The sequence below is a fragment of the Mustela erminea genome, chromosome 11 (assembly GCF_009829155.1).
Source record: "Mustela erminea isolate mMusErm1 chromosome 11, mMusErm1.Pri, whole genome shotgun sequence".
NCBI lineage: Eukaryota > Metazoa > Chordata > Mammalia > Carnivora > Mustelidae > Mustela > Mustela erminea.
This window is the reverse complement of record NC_045624.1, coordinates 48,842,536-48,865,375: the sequence shown is the minus strand read 5'-3', so window position 1 is coordinate 48,865,375 and position 22,840 is coordinate 48,842,536. Positions and strand designations below refer to the sequence as shown.

At 35.8% G+C, this 22,840-nt stretch overlaps 1 protein-coding gene across 3 annotated transcripts in view; it reads right to left on the bottom strand.

Annotated features, from left to right (window-relative positions):
- SKAP2 (src kinase associated phosphoprotein 2) overlaps window positions 1–22,840 on the bottom strand; it is a 171,105-nt gene that overhangs the window by 62,530 nt on the left and 85,735 nt on the right. For all 3 annotated transcript variants that reach the window (XM_032305886.1, XM_032305885.1, XM_032305887.1), the window contains exons 5-6: window positions 10,394–10,471; window positions 9,273–9,356 (exon numbers count right to left, since the gene is read on the bottom strand). In XM_032305886.1, coding sequence (XP_032161777.1) covers window positions 9,273–9,356; window positions 10,394–10,471 — 162 coding nt within the window. The remainder of the gene's footprint in view (window positions 1–9,272; window positions 9,357–10,393; window positions 10,472–22,840) is intronic.

The window sequence follows — 22,840 nt, the reverse complement described above, 5'->3', positions numbered from 1 at the left end:
GATCCTTTACCTCTTTGGTTAGTTTTATTCCTAGGTATCTTACGGTTCTTGATGCTATAGTAAATGGTGTTCTAGGTTTCTTAAGTACCCAAAGACAACTCACATTTCCTGAGCTCCTTCTGTAGGCCCAGAAATTTATTAACTTATCTCATACATACCATGAAATAATTCTAAGAAAAAGAAGGTATTTATTACAATCCCAGCACTGATGGAAAAACAAACTTTAAAACAACGAATTTGCTCACAGTCACATAACCAGTAAACTGTAAAATCCAGGACCCTCACATAAGTGATTACAAAGCCTTTGTTTTTTTGCAACCATTTCACACTGCCTCCTAGAAAGACGTTTCTCCAAGTATATTTCAAGAATCACCAACTACATTTGATCATACATGCCAATTAAAAATACCAGAAATGGCTACTACTTTGTACTTGCTTATGGAACTCTTTCAGGGTGGGTCCAGGAAACCAAAGTTTGGGCAAGTATCCTAGGTGATTCTGATACACACTAATGTTTGAAAATCCACTGTTCTAGAACATGCAATTTATGAAATCTTGGTAGAGATGAACATTATCTTGCTTTCCTCCTGCAACTTGGGTCCAACTTTCTCAGCTTGCTTTTTGGGGTCCTCTACCTTTGTCTATCTCTTAAACAGCCATGATGCATCATATTCTAAATCTTCCTCTCTTCCTGCTTCACAATTTTCTCTGGGCAACCTTGCCGAATCTAAGAATTAAATTTCTACGAGTATCTTATGATTCATAATTCCTTCTTTTTAGTTCAGCTTCAGGATTTTATATCCAAATCTTCATTTGGTCACTACACACGTTTCACTTCTTTAACATCTTATGGGCACAATAAATATAACAGTCCCACAATGGAGATCATCTTATCCCTTCTTCCACAATACTTGTGATCTTTCTCATTATCAATCTCCTTATCAATCAATGGCACCTCCATTAACTGAAAGCTCCAACCCAGAAAACTGAGCATCATTCTTGGTTTCTTCCTTTCTCTTCATCAACTGCCCCTACGTTCTCTCCCTCTAACCCACTGCCACCTATTTTTCCAATAAGCCCTATTTTTCTTGCAAACATGCTTGCTTTTCCTCTTTTTCACTGGCTCTCAGAAAATATGCTGCAGGGGAGCCTAGGTGGCTCAGTCGGTTAAGTGTCTGCCTTGGGATCAGGTCATGATCCCAGGGTCCTAGGATTCAGCCCCACACAGGGTTCCCTGCTCAGTGGGCATCTGCTTCTCCCTCTCCCTTGCTACTTGTACTCTCTTCCTTGCTCACTTGGCTTACTCTTCCTCTCAAATGAATAAATAAAATCTTACAAAAAAAAAAAAAGAAAGAAACTTTTGGTAACATCTGCTTCTTATATTTAAGATGGCCTTTCTCGTTAGCGAATAACTCTTGCTATTTCCATAAGTATTCATGCTTATTAGTAGGAAAAAGGAAAATATGCCCCTTAATACTAAACCTTTCCATTAAACTTCATCAAACTGATTAATAACTTGCTTTAGGCCCTCAGGTAAAGATATATGAACATTTTTCCTTGTTTGTACAGCTCCCAGAAATACAGATGCCAATGCTAATTCAGTCACTTGAAATATACTTCTGGTGTTTTGAGTTATACCATGAGGAAATATCAAATTATTACTATTTTAAGTGAAAAATACTATATGCTATATATATATTTGTTACTTGAGAGCCCCAATTGGCTCTGAGTAATAAACACAGGCAATATTTATGAGTCCAAAGGGAAACACTTTAGTTAGAATTAACAGTGTGGTTTATATGATCTGGTAGCAGGAAATTTTAGGTATTTCCAAAACCTTTTTTTTCCCCCTTAAAAATAAAAGCACACTGCAAGCACAAAAATCAAGTGGTATTTGTACATATTTTCAACCACAGGTATAAACTTGGTTAAAAAAACAAGGCAGTATGAGGTAGGGGTAAATGGAGAATAAATAAATTACAGGCATGTTGTAGAATGGGAATTTAAAGCCCTGTTTTTTGGTGTTTTGTTTTGGTTTGGTTTGGTTTTAGCTATACCTACTGTTTTCTTCTACAACTGAAAATCAGATCATTATGATATGGCCTATTAGACTAACATAGCATATGGCTATTGTTAGGATAAACATTATACAGAGGGCCTTACTATCCTACACATATGATCCTCTTGGAGCCTCCCAAGATCGTTAGAGAATAGACAGCACTCCTGCTATTCACGCAAATGACAGGGGATAAAAGTGTATGCGAGAACCTGCAGCTCCATCACACGCGACCCACGCTGAGCAATCTCCCTGGGCTCTCAGCTTCGGCACACATCTTGCTTCCAGTCTCACCTTCTCCTCACAACTGTCAACATGACTTTTTTTTAAAGATTTATTTGACAGAAAGAGAGAAAGCGCACAGAGGGGGAGCGGCCAAGGGAGAGGGGAAAGCAGGTTCCCCGCCTAGCAGGGAGCCTCATACCCCGGGGCTTGCCGGGACCATAACCTCAGCCAAAGGCAGATGCCCAACTGACTAAGGCACCCAGGCACCCCTCCACATGATCTTTCCGACATGCAGTCGGAGTCAGTCATGCCACCTCCTCACCTTCCATGATCGCAAATGTTCACTGTGCCTCACAGGAAAGGCCAAACTTCTGCCTGGGGCATGGAACAACCTGACGCCTCCCTTCCTGGCTCCCAAGCCTTCATTCACCTACTGCCCCAGCCAGCTAGCTCCTGCCTATCATCCCATTTCATGAGTCCCCTGTGCCCACTCCTCCAAGCCAATGTATTACACCACTCTGCATTAAGGATACCCCGCACATAGGTGTTCAAAGAAAACCTATCATCTATAGATTTATGTATATACACAGCAGTACACAGTTTGATCTGAAATATGTCTATTTTCAATCTACACATATCTCTGATCTATAGATATACTTTTAAATCAAACTGTGCTGTTTTATTGCAAGCCAACCTGACTTGTCATATATATGTCATAGATATGTCACAGTTTTGGGTTTTTTTTTTTTTTTTTTGGACAGACATCCGTGCTAGCTTGTTTTTTCTTAATTTCAATTTAATTAGCCAACATATATAACATCAGTTTCAGATGTAGAATTCAGTAATCCATCAGTTGCGTATAACACCCAGTGCTCATCACATCTCCCTAATGCCCATCACCCAGTCACCCCACCCTTCACCCCTCCCATCCCCTCCAGCAACCATCAGTTTCTTTCCCATAGTTAAGAGTCTTTCATTGGGGGCACCTGGGTGGCTCAGTGGATTAAGCCGCTGCCTTCAGCTCAGGTCACAATCTCAGGGTCCTGGGATCGAGCCCCGCATCAGGCTCTCTGCTCAGCAGGGAGCCTGCTTCCTCCTCTCTCTCTGCCTGCCTCTCAGCCTACTTGTGATCTCTCTCTGTCAAATAAATAAATAATAAACAATGTCAAATAAAATCTTCTAAAAAAATTCAGTTCACCCATTAAAAAAATAAAAAGAGTCCTCTCATTGTTTGTCTCCCTGATTTCTTCTCATTCTGTTTCCGTTTTCCCCTCCTTTCCCCTACAATCCTCTGCTCTATTCTTACATTCCTCATGAGTGAAACCATATATATATATAAAACAGCTTCTTTATCCATTTACCTACCAGTGGACACAGGTGTTTCCATGTCTTAGCTATTGTAAATAATGCTGCAGTGAACACGAGGTGTCTATCTCTTCGACTTAGTGTTTTTCGTTTTGTTTTTTGTTTTTTGTTTTTCAGATAAATACCCAAAAGTGGGATTGCGGGATCATAGGGTAATTCTATTTTTAGTTTTTTGAGGAACTTCCATACTGTTTTCCATAGTGGCTGCACTAATTTTCATTCCCATTAACAGTGCACAAGTGTTTCCTTTCCTCCATATCCTCACCAACACTTATTATTTCTTGCTTTCTGACAGCCATTCTAACAGCTGTGAGGTGATACTCATTATAGTTTTGATTTGCATTTCCCTGATGAGTGATGCTGTACATCTTTTCAGGTATCTGTTGGCCATCTGTGTATCTTCTTTGGAAAATTTCTATTCAGATCCTCCACCCATTTTTTTTTTTAAGATTTTAATTTATTTGACAGACGGAGATTCCAAGTAGGCAGAGAGAGGAGGAAGCAGACTCCTGCTGAGCAGAAAGCCCAATGTGGGGCTTGATCCCAGGACTTTGGGATCATGACCTGAGCCGAAAGAAGAGTCTTTAACCCACTGAGCCACCCAGGTGTCCCCCTCCACCCATTTTTTAACTGGGTTTTTGTTGTTGTTGTTGTTATTGAGTTATAAGAGTTCTTTATACATTTTATCAAATAGATTATTTGCAAATATTTTCCCCATTCAGTAGGTTGGCTTTCCTTTTGCTGATGGTTCTTTTGCTGTGCAGAAGCTTTTTAATGACATTTTCCACTTTTTTACTTTTGTTTTTGATGTCAGATTCAGAAAATTATCACCAGGACCAAAGTCAAGGGGCTTACAGCCTATGTTTTCTCCAAGGAGATTTATGGTTTCAGGTCTTACTTTCAAGTCTTTAATTCATTTTGAGTTACTTTTTGTGTATGGTGTAAGATAGTGGTCAAGTTTCATTCTTTGCATGTGGCTGTCCAATTTTCCTAGCACTGTGTTTTGAAGAGGTTGTCTTTTCCTCATTGTATATTCTTGGCTTCTCTGCCATAAATTAATTGACCATATATGTGTGGTTTATTTTGGGGCTCTTTACTCTGTTCCATTGATCTATTTATCTGCTTTTATGACAATACCATACTATTTTAATAACTATAGCTTTGTAATATAGTTTGAAATCAGGGAGCATGATACTTCCAGGTTTATTCTTCTTTCTCAAGATTGCTTTGGCTATTTGTTTTTTTGTTTGTTTGTTTTTTTGTAGATTCATACACATTTTAGGATTGTTTGTTCTATTTCTTAAAAAATGCCATGGGAATTTTGATAGGAATTACACTGAATCTGTAGATTTCTTTGTGTAGTATGGACATCTTCTTCAATTTCTTTCATTAATGTCTTATAGTTTTCGATATACAGGTCATTTACCTCCTTGGTTAAACTTATTCCTAGATATTTCCTTTTTTTGATACACTTATAAAAAAGATTTTTTTTCTCTTTCTGTTAGTGTACAGAAATGCAACAAATTAGGTCTAATTCTCTAGTTAGGTTTATTATATTAGGTTTATTATATTATAGGTTAGGTTTATTATATTATATTATATATATTATATTAGTTTATTATATTATATTATTATATTATATCATATCATATTATATTATATTGGGTTTATTCTCTAGTGAGGTTTATTATATATTGAAAAGATACTACAATAAAAAAATTGTAAACACATAGTATAATAAATAACTTTTGATGTACATTTTTAAAGACTAGATAAGACCAAAGCTACTTGCAGCTGCCACATACTGTATGACAACTGGAATTTTCTTTAACTGGGGAGTGGAGGTAGGGGCAACAAAACCTGTTGAGTGGGAATTAAAGAGATACTACAAACTAACCACTTCTCTCTTAAAAGTGGGAAGAGATAAGTTTCAGAATCCTGATTCAAGATTATACAGAGGTTTAACAAAAAATACAAGACAAAAGCCATGAGTTTGGAACAAGTTCCTAAATGGGCTACCATTTACAGGCACTTTGGAGGGGTGGATAACAACCAAGTTGTAGAAAGAGCATGGCTTTGGAGCTAGAAAGTTCTGCCCTAAATCCTTAATAGACTCTTAGTAGTAGCCCTGTGAGGACCTTTCCTGCCTAGCCTAGCTCAGTGTCTTTCTAAACGGTCCTTCCCACCCAGCCTCTATTCATTCGAATTCACCCTCCACAATCCTATTGCTATTACTTCCTAAAAACCAAATGTGGTCATAGAGCCCTATGCTTAAAGGTCATGCAAAAGATAAAATACTTAGCAAGGCCCTTATTCTCATAAGGCTCTTGAATCTGATTCAAACCCATTTCTTTAGCCCTGTGGGCCCCCTTCCCTCACTCACTCTGTGCTCTAACTTGATTCCAATTCTGGCATCATCTGAGGCCTTTTACAGCTCAGAATCTCTTTTGTTCCCCTGCCTGGAAGGCCCATTTTACCCTTCTTTATCTGACAAACTCCTAGTCTTCCTCAAGGCCCAATAAAGAGTCCTCTCCATGAGGAAGTATTCCCTAATTCCTGTAGGCAGTTAGCTACCATCCCTTGTTATCCAAAGGTCTCATATTTAAATCAAATACTGTACTGCACTGAGATGATCAGTTTACCTACTCTGCCCCCTCCTCTATTCCCATGACTTCCCCTTCCTCTCAAGGACACCCACAAAACTCATACTGGGAGTATCTCTACGGCAGGATTATCTCCAGATCCCCAGTGCCTAGTATCTACCAAGTATCCAATAAATATTTATTCAGTAAAAAAGTGAATAAATGAGTGAGTGAATGAATGGTTACCTTGATGGCACCCAGAATAGCTAAAAATCTAAGAAGTTTGATAAATAGGATTTGTGACAATCAAAAGAAGAAAGAGATAAAAGGATGGATGTGATTTCATAAAGTGACAAAATATATACGTATATATTACTTAAGGGCTACAAATGCCCATGAATAATAAATACAAATATTATTTATGGGTACAAAGGTAAGTGCATTATTTACCCTAGAGGGTGGAACTACTCTTTCTAAGCCATTACTATCCTGATGGGTCAAAATGTTTTTTTGGCACACACGGTAAGTTATAAAATGTGAACTATGCATCTGTCAAACAGTAACAAAGAACAGTTTAACCCAGTAAGTGGTATCAACTCCTTCTGTGCCTCTATAATCCATTTATCTAAATCCTACTTAGTTGGAGGATTACAGTTCTCATACATCTAAATAGCTCTAAAGTTTAGCCAAATGGTTCATATGTATAGTAAACCACGCTGTACAAATCAGCTATCTGGTTTCACAAAAGAAAGTAAAAGTTTCACAAGACATTTTCCTAGAAAGAAAAGGATACAAAGGAAGGAAATTAGAATCATGCCAAACAAGCAATTAAGAAGTGTCCAAAGATAGGTTCTTTCCCTCCCCTCAAGTCCCCAAAAGAAGAACTGGCCAAAAATTCTAAAGGAAGCAGCCAAAAGAACCACTAAAAACAGACATGAACTCTCAGTGGAGACTTCAGAGTAACAGGGGGAAGTTTTATGGAAATATACACCAGATCCTCAAATATCTACATTAAAAAAGAACACTAGAATAGTAATTTTTTATAAAGTGGTGGCGTACAGGTGGCTGAATGTTCCACAAAATAATTTGAATATAAATTACAAAGAACATTCTTACCATAAGTTCTCATCAAATAAGAACAGAAATAGGAATTTAACTAATACCCCCTGTAAAATAACTAGAATTTATTTACTGAAATAAACATATTTATTTGAAATAAATACAAATATCCCTTAAATTTGGGGAAAACTCTTGCTAATCTTTGACCTAACAGTTGTTATATATCAGCGAGGACGAGGAGTGGACAAAACAAACATTAGTATTCACTGAGGCTTAAAGAAATTAGAAATGAGAAACCTAACTGAGCCAGAGTCACAGAGCTTCCCCTGGTCTTATGAAATAGAGGATATTTCCTTGTGGAAAAGTTAGATCCTGATCTCAATTCACAATGGTGTACCAAATTATATTTGTCATAATAATGCATGTTTATGACCTATGGTAGTCATAACTGAATTTCAGCTTAAATTTTCTGACAAAATCACCTACTTACCCTGAGCGGAATAAAGAAGGCTGCCTGTTGAGAGTTATTACTAGTTTACACTTCACTGTTGCCATTATTACATTTGAACATATTGTAAATCAGTGACAGACTGCAAACTTGCCACTAAATTAATTCTTTATTTGTTAACTACAATAGCCAAAAGATAATAGCCAACTTCTAGCATCACCTATGTAATACAAATTTATCTGAAACGTGTAAAATTATCATATCTGCATGTGTAAAATAATCCTATCATTCAAATTTATCTGAAATGTGTAAAATAATCATACCTACATATCTAAGGAAAAAGCCCCAAAACTGCAAGTGATATCAAATGAAACATAAATTTCCAAACAACACCAACAAGTAAACAATTCGACAGGAAAGCTTGTATTCAGTGATACTGGACTTCTATGTCCTTTCTAGAAATGAATGCTAGTGATTTCTATATATTACCTTTACTTTACAATATTCAGGTTCTGACCTGCTGTTCCTAGAAAAAAGAAAAACTAAGAAAGCTAACATTCTTTAAATTTTTTAGTATTTTATGGCTTTATGTGTTCAAATACTGAGCTTGAAATTATGTGGGCTCTGAGTAAGAGATGTATGAATCAGCAAGTAAAGTTACAAAATGTATCTTTCTGTTTCTATGTTAATGGTTAGAGCACCGACTCCACCATTATGCCTAAACTCAAATCCCACATCTGCCACTTACCAGCTCTGTGACCTTGACCAAGTTACTTAACCTCTCTGTCCTCAGTTTTCTAAACAGTAAGACAAATAGAACTAATAATAGTACCTCCCTCAACAGAGTTGGAGTTAGACCAGTTAATACAGCTGCAGGGGTCAGAACAGGAATCTCTATGGAGGTGCCTGCTGTTGTTATTGAAATCCGTGAAAGAAGCTGAGGAAGGTGTGGCACGGATTTCATTTTATCTAAAGTTTTCTTTTAAAACTATCTGAAAGAAGGGGCACCTAGGTGGCTCAATGGGTTAAAGCCTCTGCCCTCAGCTCAGGGCATGTTCCCAGAGTCTTGGGATGGAGCCAGGGCTCTCTGCTCAGCGGGTAGCCTGCTTCCTCCTCTCTCTCTCTGCCTGCCTCTCTGCTGCATACTTGTGACCTCTATCTGTCAAATAAATAAATAAAATCTTTTTAAAAAAATCTGAAGGAATAAAATACCTTTTTCTCCCTTCAAAACTCTCACAGCCCTAATGGTCTTAACTTTTCTCGAAATTCTGTAACTTGGATGATAAATATTTCCTAAAATGAAAAGCCACATCGATTTTCATCTCTTTCCTAATTGTGCTAACTTTAAGGGCATTCTGGAATTTGGAGCATTTGGCAAATAAATAAAACTATAAGTTAGTCTCAGACTATAATTATTAAAATTCTCAGTTATTCTTTCTCCCATTGTCTTCAGTTTACTCTGTTGCTAAAATGGGGGTATAAAATCGTCCTTAAAGCCCTCCTACAGCAGAAGTTGATGACTGAACAACAATACTACCTTTATCACTTCCGTAATAATAGAACACTGTTTTACTGAGAGCACACCAGCGTTTCTGCCATTCAAATCCCAGGAAGCTGTGATCTACAATAAAGGAGGAAAAGGAACAGATAACACACATTACACATACAGCATAAATGTAACGTCATTTCCTTATTATAAAAGGAAAAGTTCGTTGACCTGATTTCTAAGATTTCTGCTAGCTCTAAAATTCTATGACTAATTCACTTGTATCTTCTTCTCCAAGAGACAAACAAAAACAAAGTTAAAAGGAATAAAGTGACGCAGAGATAGGACTGCTACACTTGGAGCGAACACAGGAACTATCCAAAGGACATGTGATGACACAGCTTTGAGACAATGGATTCATCTGAGTCTCATTTTTTCATCTGTTATAAAAGAGCCGGGGTGGGAGGGGGGGTGCGGAGTTGACCTAGACTACTTCTATTATCTCTTTCAGCTTTAAAATTCATCTAAGAAAACCAAGCAACTAAGAAATGGAATATAAACAGAAAGGCCCCAAGTAGTAGGGACTACTCGTGAGAAAAGCAAAATGGTAATGAAGAGGCTTCCTGCTTTCTGTTTCCCGTGCAGTAACACCACCTCTGTATTTCATTTCCATTATATATTGGTGCTGAAAGAGTGAGACCATATGGTCAATTCCCGATTATCACAGCCAATGGAGAGGAACACGGGATGGATAACAGAAAATGGCAGACAATACGCCAGGCTTGATCAGAACCACAGCAGACATGGTGTACGCCAGGTCAGGCGCAGGGTAACCTGCTGCTCAGCCGGGAGGGAGAACAGTGAGAAATCCCATCCTTGAGAATACCGTCATGGCCCGCGGCCTTCCTCTAAGGGGCAGGAAGTAGCGCCTGAGTCATTTACAAATAACCAAGACTGGCAACTAAACAAATACCTGACCAAATGTGCTGTTAATCAAAAATTGGGAGCTAAAAACTATATTTTGTGGCTGGGATAATGTTATTCCGATTTTCCTACAGTTTTAAAACCCTTCAATCCCCTAAAGAACATATTGCCTCCATATGTATACTGCATACATGTTTTATATAAGGATAAAGCCATTTTTAGACTTTTCAGTAGAATCTTATGTTTACCTTTTCTGCGTTTTTCAAGGTAGCCAGCCTTTAAAACAAAAGGAAGGTCCTGCGCTGCAATTGGAGGAAACTGGTTTCCTGTGGAAAGTAGAGGAGGAAAAAGAACTAGTGAGTAATCCGTCTTTGAAAAACCAAGTACCAGATCTCATTAGGTTCAGTGTACTCACGGTCACCTAAATTAATTAAATTCAAGTCTATTAGCTTTGTTTCAGATCCATTCCATAATCTTGTCTCTCCCCTGTAAATCTCGAGGGGAAAAAAGTGTTCTGAATTCCTATATCTTAATATATTATAATCCCCCCAAAACAGTAATATTATGTAACTGGATGGTCTCTGCAGGGCAATACTTTATGATCTACATTCTCCAGAGGAAAGATCAGGGAACTATTATCAATAAATGCCATAAATCCCTGAGAGAGAAGTTAGGAATTTCAAATAAATCCACATAAAGTTTCTTTCCATTTATATTAACTCTTCAAGAATTTTAATGCTTATTGACTCTTAAACTGCATATCTCTATTCCTACCAAGTAAAACATAAAACAATTTTTTTCCCAAGAAAATCAAATGCTAAAATTTGTTTCTCTGGGAACACAGCAAATACAGAGAAATCTTGTAGACATTCAACTGAATGCTTTAGGGTTTTCTAGGACATTTGAGAGTCCAAAATTTGGTAAAACAATCTAATAGAGGGATGCCTGACTGGTTCAGTCAGTTAAGCACCCAACTCTTGATTTCGGCTCAGGTCATGATCTTGAAGTCTTGAGACTGAGCCCCGTGTTAGGTTCTATGCTCAGTACAGAGTCTGCTTGTCTCTCTCCTCCTACCCTTCCCCCAGTTTGTGTGTGTCCTCCCTCTCTCAAATAAATAAATAAAATCCTTAAAAAAAAAAAAAAGCCAGTAGAATGACCATAAACAAATACTAGATACCTACAAAAAATTGGAAGGTTAAGGCAAAAGTTAAGTGAATTAGAAATCATATATTCACGGTCATGAATTACAGATTATTCAGTAATTTCCCAAGTGTTCAATATTTTTAGAAATGTCATTAGAACTATAATACAGTTATCTCAGCATTTTACTGGAACTCTAACAAGTGAAAACAACCAATCTAATGAAAATTGTTGTGGAATATACCCAATGGAAATAGCATCAATATAGTTTATCATTTTTTTAAAAAAGTATTTTGATAAAATTTTTATTATATACAAATTCATCATAGAATTACCAGATAAGTTGTTTTAATACTATATTATAGGAATCACAGTAATTATAAAATCAGATATTTTTCCTTAATAAAGTTTAAAAGTAAAGCACCAATTTCAGTTCCATGGTGGATCAATTTTACTCAATAAACAAAACAATATTATTAAAGTATATTTTAAATAGCACACTGATACTGAAACATATAAAAAATTTTAGAGAGATCCAATATAAACATTTGACTAGTTGTTGAGTAAATGTATCCATGTTTCTTTTTTCAGAATAAATTTGATCCTACAAAGGTAAAAATTTTGCACATATAATATTCTATTATAATGTTTTGTATTTAATATTTTGTACACCTGTTGGTATTTCATGCATTTTAATTTTGTATAAAGATAGAGAATGCTTTCTGTTTTGTTTCCTGTATCTTTCTAAATGATGTCCAGTATCCTGCAGACATTTCTGGCTGCCTAAAGGATATGCTGAGTACTTCACTTTAGGAAACAGTCTATAAATGAGCTTCAGTTCCCAGAGCTATTACTGGCCCAGAACTCATTATTCCACAAGTAAAATTTAATTATATTTTACTTAACATTTGTACAAAGTTAGATGCCATTTTCTCTGTTTCTAGAGAATATATAAGAGATACAAAGACAAAGATTTGCCAACACATTTTTTTTCTTATTCTAAAAAATTTTAAATACAAAAATTCACTAGTATACCTGGAAACTGAAACCAAACAAAAAGACTGTATCCTAGCAAGGCAGAGAAACCTAAACTTAAGGGGGGTATAAATATAAAATAAAATGGTTTTGTGCTACAGCAGGTACCTAGACGCTGAGTCTGACACTGATACTGACTTTAAGATGCATGGTATAGGTTACAAAAGTCTGTGACGACATCTCAGTACCAAAAATCTGTGATTTTCCTGAGGTCATTAAGCCTTGTAGGGTATCAATTTCCTCTTCTAAAACATGAAAAACTTAGATCATCTCTAAGGCCCTCCCAATCCTAGGATTCAATGAAACATAGCCACAGTCCCGTTTTTCTTGTACTTTCAGTAACAAATGGCCAAGGTCCAAGATGGATTCAGTTTTCAAATATATCAAATGGGGAATCTGTGCACAACATATTTTTGGTAGAGCAACTGGTAACTTCCTTCAAATCTAGCAAAGAACTGTCTTCTGTCCTTTCAAAGGTTGATTCCTAGCTAGAATCTTGGCCTGAAAGATCTGTGAAAGAAATATACAAATGAAATATTTCTCATATCCTAATAATTCTCCCCTCCACATGGAAAATTTAGAATTTCAAATGTTTTATTGTTTTTTTACTGGCAAAAATTATTATGAATTCCATGGATATACCAAACAACAATAACCTTTTACGAAAATAATCACTACAGTAACTAAAAGATTACTAGTAATGTTAGCTTAGAATACTCCTTTCAGAGAGCTTATCTTCTCACTTCCCATTATTACTCTTTTCAGAAAGGACTGATCAATGACATGCTAGTACTGGTGATCTCTAAGGCTAATATAACATCTCCTTTAAAAAAAAAAAAATTTGTTCATACCATGCTTAGAGACAAAAATGGTCAGTTTCCTATTAGTGGGACCACAGCATTCCCAGGGGAATGAAGCCTTGCAGACAAGGCTGTAAAGACTGATACAATGACTCATGTGATGAAACTGGGGGCAAAAGCAGAGGTTGCAACTCACAGGTTTACCATCTGTTGGTCTCTCCACCCCTTTGTAAAGTGGCAAGTCATTCTGAAAGCCACCAAGCAAAAACTGAATAACCATCAGGGTAATTTGAATTTGCCTTTATTAACTCTGCTTCTTGAAATGGAAATTCCAATAGCCTCATGAGAGTTCTACCATGTCTTTAATAGGTCTTTCTGAAACCAAAGAAGAGAACAGTGATACGCATGTAGGAAATGCTTCACAAATATGACCCAAAAGATACCTGAGGCTCTGTTGAGTCCAAGCAAAAGCTTCTGTTATATCAAAAAAACATAATCATATATAATTGTGGCTGCTATTAATTTTCTTGGTAATCTACCGAAATATGCAAAATTTAAATGGGATTCATAGAATAATTAAGGAAATAATTAAGAATCAGAATTCAGAAAAATATGAAATCAAGTGTGTGTTCATCAATATCCACTAAAATAATAGTCAAAAAGTCATAGATCAAAAGAATGTGGATTATATTATCCATAGAGTTATTATCTTTCCCATTCACTTACAACTGCTTCTTTAACTTTGGAGTACAAATCAGAATTTGAACTACTTAAGTACATGTCTGAAGACTGCTTTTTTAGATAAACTTTTAATATAGGAGTGCTGTCCCTAGCTCATAAAATTAAGTGTAAAGAAAATTTCTTTAAGATTTCAGATTCTTTGGACTAATTTTTTAGACGAGATACATTTTTATAACATATTAAAATTATTTCTAATGGAATTAAAAAATGTTTTATCTAAAAATTCCAGAGTTACTGATTTATGGAAACCCTTGTAAGACTCCTTCCTATTTGTAAGGATGAAAGTATATCAATATATTGAATAAGACTGATGAATCACAGACCTGTACCCCTGAAACAAATAATATATTACATGTTAATTAAAAAAAAAAAGGAATCAGTCATTTAAAAATAAGCCTCAATATGAGAAATTTCATGCTACAAAAAAGACTACTATTTCATAGAGTATTTATATGGGCATACTTTATGCTTTTATAAATGCTATTTTTTTAATAATACATAATTAGATTTCACAGAAAGATTTTATTTCTTACTTTTAAAATAGAGATGGTATTTCTTAGGATTGTTTCTTATTTTTTTATTTTTTAAGTAATCTCTACACCCAGCATGGGGCTCAAATAAGATCAAGCATCTCATGCTCCAGGCACTGAGCCAGCCAGGCATTCCAAATGTTACAGAAGGATTTTAAATCAAATTTGATCTCCTATATAGAGTAACTTCTCAGCTACTCTGTGACTGCCTATATTGTTTTTGCTTGTTGGCTTTGTTTGGTTTGTTTTAGTGGCTTAAAACAAAGCGAATTTATTGTCTCATAGCTCTGGAAGCCATAAGTCCAAAAAGCATCTCCCTGGGCTAAAATCAAGATGTCAGCAGAGATGTGTTCCTTCTAGAGGTTCTAAAAAAGAATATTTCCTTGTCTTTCCAACACCCAAAGTCTGAGCTGTTTCACTGTCTATTGTCCCCCTTCTACCTTCAAAGCCAGCAATGGCTAGTTGAGTCTTTCTCACAATGCCCTCTCTGGTTCTTTGTCTCCTTCTTAAGGGTTCTTGTGTGTACTTTGGGCCCACCTGGATAATCTCCTTATTTTAAGGTCAGCTGCCTGGCACCCTTATTCCACCTGCAAACTTAATTCCCGCTTGCCAGGTAACAACATATTTGCAGGCTCCAAAATAGGAATGTGGACTTCTTTGGGGGCAAAAATATTAAATTCAGGAGGGAAAAAAACCACCTTTTATAAAGTCCGTGATATACAAATACTTTGAGAAAAGTATTCAGCCTATTACCAAAGGCAAATGAGATACAAGCTTAAAATGGAAATACTTTTTACTTCAGTTAAAAATAAAATTGTAAATATATCACAATTTTCACAGATACTCTAAATAATATAAAACAATTTTCACGATACTCTAAATAATATAAAACAATTGTGAACTGAATTTTAATTTAATTTTCATCTTTAATTTAATTTAATGTTCATCTTTTTTTTTTTTTAAAGATTTTATTTATTCATTTGATAGACAGAGATCACAAGCAGGCAGAGAGGCAGGCAGAGAGAGAGGAAGGGAAGCAGGCTCCCCGCCAAGCAGAGAGCCCGACGTGGGGCTCGATCACAGGACCCTGGGATCATGACCTGAGCCAAAGGCAGAGGCCTCAACCCACTGAGCCACCCAGGCGCCCCTAATTTAATGTTCATCTTTAACACAAAAAGGTGCCCCCAATCCGATTTTGCATCTTAGAATTGTGAGTAAAACCCTGGGTCTTGGATTCACATTGCAGCTTGTTCACTAGGTCTGTGATGGAAACAAGTTACTTAATTTCATTAACTTTACTTTTCAAATCCTTGAATATAACTAATAATGAAGAATTATAATTCATTATAATTATAATGCAGATTTAGTAGGGTAGTACTTAATTAAGATTAAGAAATGTTAGTTCTTATTATTACTACGACAATTCAAATTTGCCAAGTCCAGTGTTCCATACACAAGAAAATAAAAATGCTGAGAAAAATAAATGACTACAATAAAACTTGGAAGCCAAATATCTTTTAATAATGCAAATTCCCTTCCAGCTATAGATATTTGGCAAAAAAAAAAGTCTGATTCATGAAAAAAATATTTGATGGTACTGTACACAGTAAAGATTAGTAAAATGAAAAGGAACACTCTTAATTCATTTATTAAATAAATATTTACTAGTTTATATTATGTGCCAGGCCCTTTTCTAAATATTACCTAAAGTAGAGAGCCACAAAAAAATAAACTCAACCTATTGAAAATTTGTTGAAAGCATTTTAAAAAAAGTCAAATAACTTATGTATAAAATTTAATGAATAATAATAATTGATCTTCCTCCTTCCATACCTGTAGTACCTCTGTATGAAACACAACCTTTTCATATCCTTAGACTATAAGATCTAAGCATTCTTTTTTAAAAGCATCATAGTTTAAATAACAAATATATATATAAACAAAAATTAGTATGCTTCGATAAGGTAATAAAAACTGCAACAGCTAACATTTATTAAACCTTTACCACTAGTTAAACATGATACAAGTCATTATCTTTTTTCCCTCTCACACAGCCCTAAGAGGTAAGCATTATTAGTAGCATATTACCAAAGGCAAAAAAAGGTCACACAGAGTAAGTGGTGGAACCAGGAGCCCCATATCTGTCCAACAAAGCCCATTCTTGGAATGCTATGTACCATCATTGAAGAAATAAATGAATGCCTATCTACAGAAACTAAAAGACAACAATATTGAATTACAACTCTATAGCATTAATCATAATTATTTAAAATTAATTCCTTAACAGCAGAATGATGTATTTAAAATATTTAATTTAAAATTTAAAATTCTAGGATTTCACTTTCTCTAAGACTTTAAAGAAGTCAATTTTGCTTCCTAAACATGTCTTTTAAAAGACTTCTATTTTGGTTTAAACACACAAACATGCAACAAATTAATAAAGGGAAAAGAGATATTTATGGAAGGAAAAGGAGGCTCTTTTTACATGAAGCTTCCTCTAGCAAATTACATAAAAATAAGAAATGAGTATAATTTAGACTGAAATATTTAGCTCCTTTCCATTCAGCTACATTTTATTTTCCCATAAGTTGAGGGTAAATTTTTTTGCAACCTGTTTTATGTTGTGAGCTTTAAACTATAAATTTTTATGATTATTTTCAGAATATGAGCATTTTTCTAATTTGAAATACTCTAAGTCCATTTTTATTCATTTATTTTTCCTATTCTGTGTACAGAAAAGTAGAACCATTAATAATATAAGATCATACTTAAGTGTGTGAAATAGGAGTATGCAGAGTTAGAATGTCTTCCAAATCACACAATATAATAAGGCATATGTTTTTGTTTTACCTTGAAGACAGAGAACACATATATAAATAACTGTCATTCTATTGCCATCTCCCAAAAGAATATTAGTGAGGAATGGTTAAAATAAAAGATAAATATCTAGTAAGAAAACTATCAAATATGAAATTATTCTTAACTAAGATTCTACTTATGACCCTATTCTGATTATTTGATTACCAAAATGGGCTTGATTACTAACCTAAATACATTCTCAAACATTCATCATGCTTTAGCATTTATTACCTATTTTTATTTAAGAAAACAACTCTATAATTTTTATTTAAATCAAAAAACCTTTGGCATTTCACCTCTTCTATCAACGTGCTAAAGTATCCTCTTAAAACACATGGATATTCTCTATCTTTCCTTCCTTTCTCTCTCTCCCTCTCTCCTTTTCTCCCTCTCACACACAAAATTTATCTTCCTTCTGTATGAAACAGGTCTTTGCACAGGTCTCTTTTTTCACTACAGGTATGAAATTAATAATTCTTATCTATTATTATTATTGTTCATTTAGTAATACACTGCTTCATTCCCCCCCCCAAAAAAAGCACACTATAGGCATATGTACAGATACATTTGGTATGGAAATTAAAACAAATAAGAGAAAATTGTGCATATATAGAGAGAAAGCAAATATCTGAATCTAAAAAATGTTAATGCAGGGCACCTGGGTGACTCAGTCATTAAGCATCTGCCTTTGTCTCAGGTCATGATCCCAGGGTCCTGGGATCGAGACACTCATTAGGCTCCCTGATCATTGGGAAGCCCCTTCTCCCTCTTCCACTCCCCCTGCTTGTATTCCCTCTCTCACTGTCTCTCTCTCTGTCAAATAAATAAATAAAATCTTTAAAAAATAAAAACTTTTTAAAAAATGTTAATGCTAAGTTTCTGTTGAAAAATCTCCTGCTAACTTTATGGGTTTTTCCCTTGTAAGTTAATGACTTAAGAAAATCTAAATGAAGGATGTAATAGGAATGATCTGTATTATTCTTGAAACTTTTCTATAAATGACATTATTTCAAATTTTAAGAAATAAAAGTAATCAAGGCAAAACTAGGAGTCAGGGTAGAACATAAAACAAGTTGGAACTACAAAGTTATTTATACTTAGCAGGAGTGGGCCAAAAATTCGGTTATAAGCTTTATGACAATCATCATGAAGGAAGAAATAATAAATGCAGATCATTGCTCAGGGAGGAATATATAACAACTATTCTTGGTTCCTCATACTGAAATGAAAACAAAATCTTTCCCATGTGTTCTTAATGTCCTCCATAACATTGTTACAGTAAGTAAAATAAAAATTTCACAGGGCTTCTCTGTATAACATCACTCATGTCAAGCCAACAGAACAATACCAAAGCAAAATTTACTAAAAGTAATTCTACAGAGCACAAAACCTGGTAGCCCAAGTATACATCTCCCAAACAGCTTTGTTAAACTCAAGGGTAAGACCACAGATTATCTACAGGAACAGACACCTTGCACATTTTCAGACAATTCTTCCAAAATACTATTTGTCTTGGTCAAACTTGTGGTAAGTATTAAATCCCAAGCAGAAGATATGATCCCTGCAAGAAACCAACACAGCTCTTTTATGTTACTGCTTCTGGGCCAATATCCCTTAACAATCACCCAAACTGGAGGTGATGTTGAGAGGCTCTTATTTATAAATCTATATATAAATTTATAAAATATAATAGTGTTACAGGGACATATGTTTGGACCAAGATCAGCTTAACACAAAACAAATCAGCAATTGCTTATAAAATTTCTAACTCAGTGCCAGAATAATTCTAGCTTGCAAAAAGTTTAAACACATGCCTATTTCACATAAACAAAACATCCAAAGAACAACATAGTATTGAGAATGATAAAACACCCAAGTCTACTCTTCAGTATGAACTGGTAATAATATGTACACCTGGGTAACTGAAAGACCTAAAAAGCATTGTTATGTATGTAACAGAGTAAATTACTAAAGAACGCATATTAAAACTTCAATATTAGAAGAGTTGATGTATCACTTTTTTTTCCCCTAGTGTCTGAAAATAAAAGCACATGGCATGCTAATCCTCTTTCTAATTCTTAGCTTCAGAGGGAAGTAACTGTTACAGCCACACATGAGACTGGCCAGGGAGACAAACACTCATGTGGCACCACCTACAATAATAGGCTAACATCATGTATTCCTAAATTTCTCTTTTTCACTAGACTTTGAGCAAGGGATCATAAGACGGTGCTTCTCAAACTTAAGTGTGCATCAACATCACCAAGGATACTTCTTTAAAATGCTGAAGTACAATTTTGAAGTAAAACACCCACATTGCTCTTAGTGGTATGCATTTAAAACTTCATTTCATACTTGTTTTATAGGATTTTTAAAATGTGCTCTAAGATAATGGGGTTTTTTTTAAGTGTGTGTGTGTGTGTTTGTGTGTGTTTAAGATTTTATTTATTTGCCAGAGAGAGAGGGAGAGAGAGAAAGCACAACCAGGGGGAGCAGCACGTAGAGGGAGAAGCAGGCTCCCCGCTGGGCAAGGAGCACGATGTGGGACTTGATCCCAGGACCCTGGGATCATGAACTGAGCCGAAGGCAGATGCTCAACCAACTGAGCCACCTAGGTATCCCTAAGACAATGTTGAATGCAAAATCAAAAGAATGTCAGTAAGTCGATAAAAGACAGTTCTGCAACTGGCACAACACTGAAAACAGAAGGGAAATGTCAGATACATGAATGACCATGAGGCGGGTGACTCTTATTTATAGAACATCTAGTTTCTGAGTCATTAAAATAATTTTATAAAAATTTAATACCTCTTCCAGCATAGCTGGCATGGTCCCCCACTGATGACAAGTAGGGGAAGAAGGAACTGACAAGGAAACTGAGAGAGAGGCAAGAAAGCCGGAAAGGGCCATCACAACCGGGAGCGAAGAGGTCATCCTCCTTTCTGCTCCTTATAACACTCCAATCTAGTCCTGAACTTTTTAACAGCCAACAGAAGGTAAGAATTACAATAAAAAGGAGAAAAGGAAATTGGAACAGAACAAACAGTATGAAAAGTACCCATTTTGAGGCACATGATTTCAGCAGATTATTCAAAAACGTATCCATGATATAAAAAAATCAACTGCCAAATACAGAAACTGATATTTACCCTGAGTTACACATCATAAGGCAACCCAGGAATCTCCGCGGTGTGTGCATTATCCCAGCCCCAAGCACACAGGGCTGACACAGCCCCACCGTCCTTGGTCTCCTTTCCTCCAATTAAGAGTCGTCATTACCAGAACAATTTCACCAGTGAAGCTGAAGTTTTTGACTCATTAAAAATGTCAAATTAAAACTCCGAAAAGGAACCTCATGGAATAAAATGTGTGCTAGCAACACGCAATAGCTGGTGCGACTTCATGTAGAACAGACGGGCCCAACCACCCACAGCACCAGCTTAAGGCAGGTGGGCTGTGGTCTCTCACTGCAATGACGCTGCCAGCAGTTACCTCACGGGCGTGTAGGGTCGTAAAACAGCCCGACTCTGGATCTATAGTCTGTTCACGAACATTTGAAACATACAATGACCTCTTAAAAACTTGGGAAAAGACTTAAAATCCAAAAAATAGAATTCCACTCCCAATTCCATATGAATAAATGCTATGAGACAACTTATTCAAAATCAATGCAGATATGGTAGGCTTTTAGGGGTAAGATATTCCATTACATATTTTCTACATATTCAGGCTGTAATTAAATCATGGATGAATAGACCATGATGTATATTCTCACCACAAAAATATTTCTACATACATAGTGTTACATCGATCTTCCCAATAATGAGATAATAGTTATTAAACAAATCACTGAATTCAATTAAGTTCCCTTCATCTGGATATCCTCACGTCTCATGCAAGACTCAAAGTTATAATGTCTTTTTTTAATATCAAAATACATTAAATTAAAAAAATAATTCTTGGGGTGCCTGGCTGGCTCAGTCAGTAGAGCATAAAACTCTTGATCTCAGTGTTGTGAGTTCAAGCTCCATGTTGGGCATAGAGCCTACTTAAAAAAAAAAAAAAAAAAAAAACTCTTATAAATTCCTCACAGGGCACCAGGGTGGCTCAGTGGGTTGAGCCGCTGCCTTCAGGGCAGGTCATGATCTCAGGGTCCTGGGATCGAGTCCCACATCGGGCTCTCTGCTTAGCAGGAAGCCTGCTTCTCCCTCTCCCTCTGCCTACTCGTGATCTCTCTCTGTCAAATAAATAAATAAAATCTTAAAAAAAAAATCCTCGTAGGATGGAAAATTATGGAAATTTGACATGCTTCTCCCTCTCCCTCTGCCTACTCGTGATCTCTCTCTGTCAAATAAATAAATAAAATCTTTAAAAAAATCCTCATAGGATGGAAAATTATGGAAATTTGACATTTGGCCCAGTGATCTCTCATCAACCATTAGAAATCAAGGGTGGTATTACAATTCCACACATGGATCAGAATTAGTACAATCATTAATTTGTCAGATGATGACTTTTTCAAGGGGTGACTAGCAAAAAATATTTGCATGGATGTCACAACAGACAATACATTTCCACAAATCAATAAGAAAAAGATAAAGAGGGGCGCCTGCCTGGCTCAGTCTGCTGAGCGTCTGCCTTTGGCTCATGTCACAATCCTAGAGTCCTGGGACTGAGCTCCACCTCAGGCGCGCTTCTCACTCTGCCTGTCACTCCCTTGCTTGCGCACCCTCTCTCTCTCTCTGTCAAATAAATAAATAAAATCTTAAAAAAAAGATAAAGGGTTTAACAGAAAAACAGGTGAAGAATGTGAATGAACCAGGTGATTCATAAAGCCAATAAACACAAGAAAAGATCATGTTTAACTAAACTACTGTCTCTCCCCCAAGCTCTCCTCACCTTTACTAGAATGTAAGTTCCGTGAACTCAGAGACTACGCTGTCCTGACCACTGTGTTTCCTCAGTGCCAAATTAATGCCTGGACACATGGTAAGTGCTCATTAAATTTTGCTGAATGAATAAACTTCACTAAAAACTAAAGAGAACAAAGTAAAACAGGATACTTCTTCTTAACTCTATTAAGACGTAAAAACTAAAAAGTTAATAACACCAAACAGTGGGGAGAATGGAAGAGATGATATTCTCATGCATTCCTTTTGGGAACGTAACTTCCTACACTCCTGTGCATGAGAATTGGACAGTATCCTAAGAATTCAACTCCCAAGAATCTATCCTACAAAAATCAAGCAGAGGTTCATTAACTGTGTATATGCCAAAATAGATTCTGAAACACAGTTTATGATTTAAAAAAATGGAACATGTCCCACAAGAGAGATATTATGACACCATTTTAAATAATGCTTATTATTTAAATATGCATATGGGGATCTATGTGTATTCATGTGGAAAAGTATGGACTAAAGTAGAAAGATGATCATGATACTTAAAGTGAAAAACATATGGTATAAACTAATATGTATAGTGATAGCTCATTTTTAATTTTAGAAATATGATTGATATTCTGCACACACACATTTGTACAAATCAGGAAAAAAAAATGTCTGGAAGGACATATCCAGAACAATTAGTA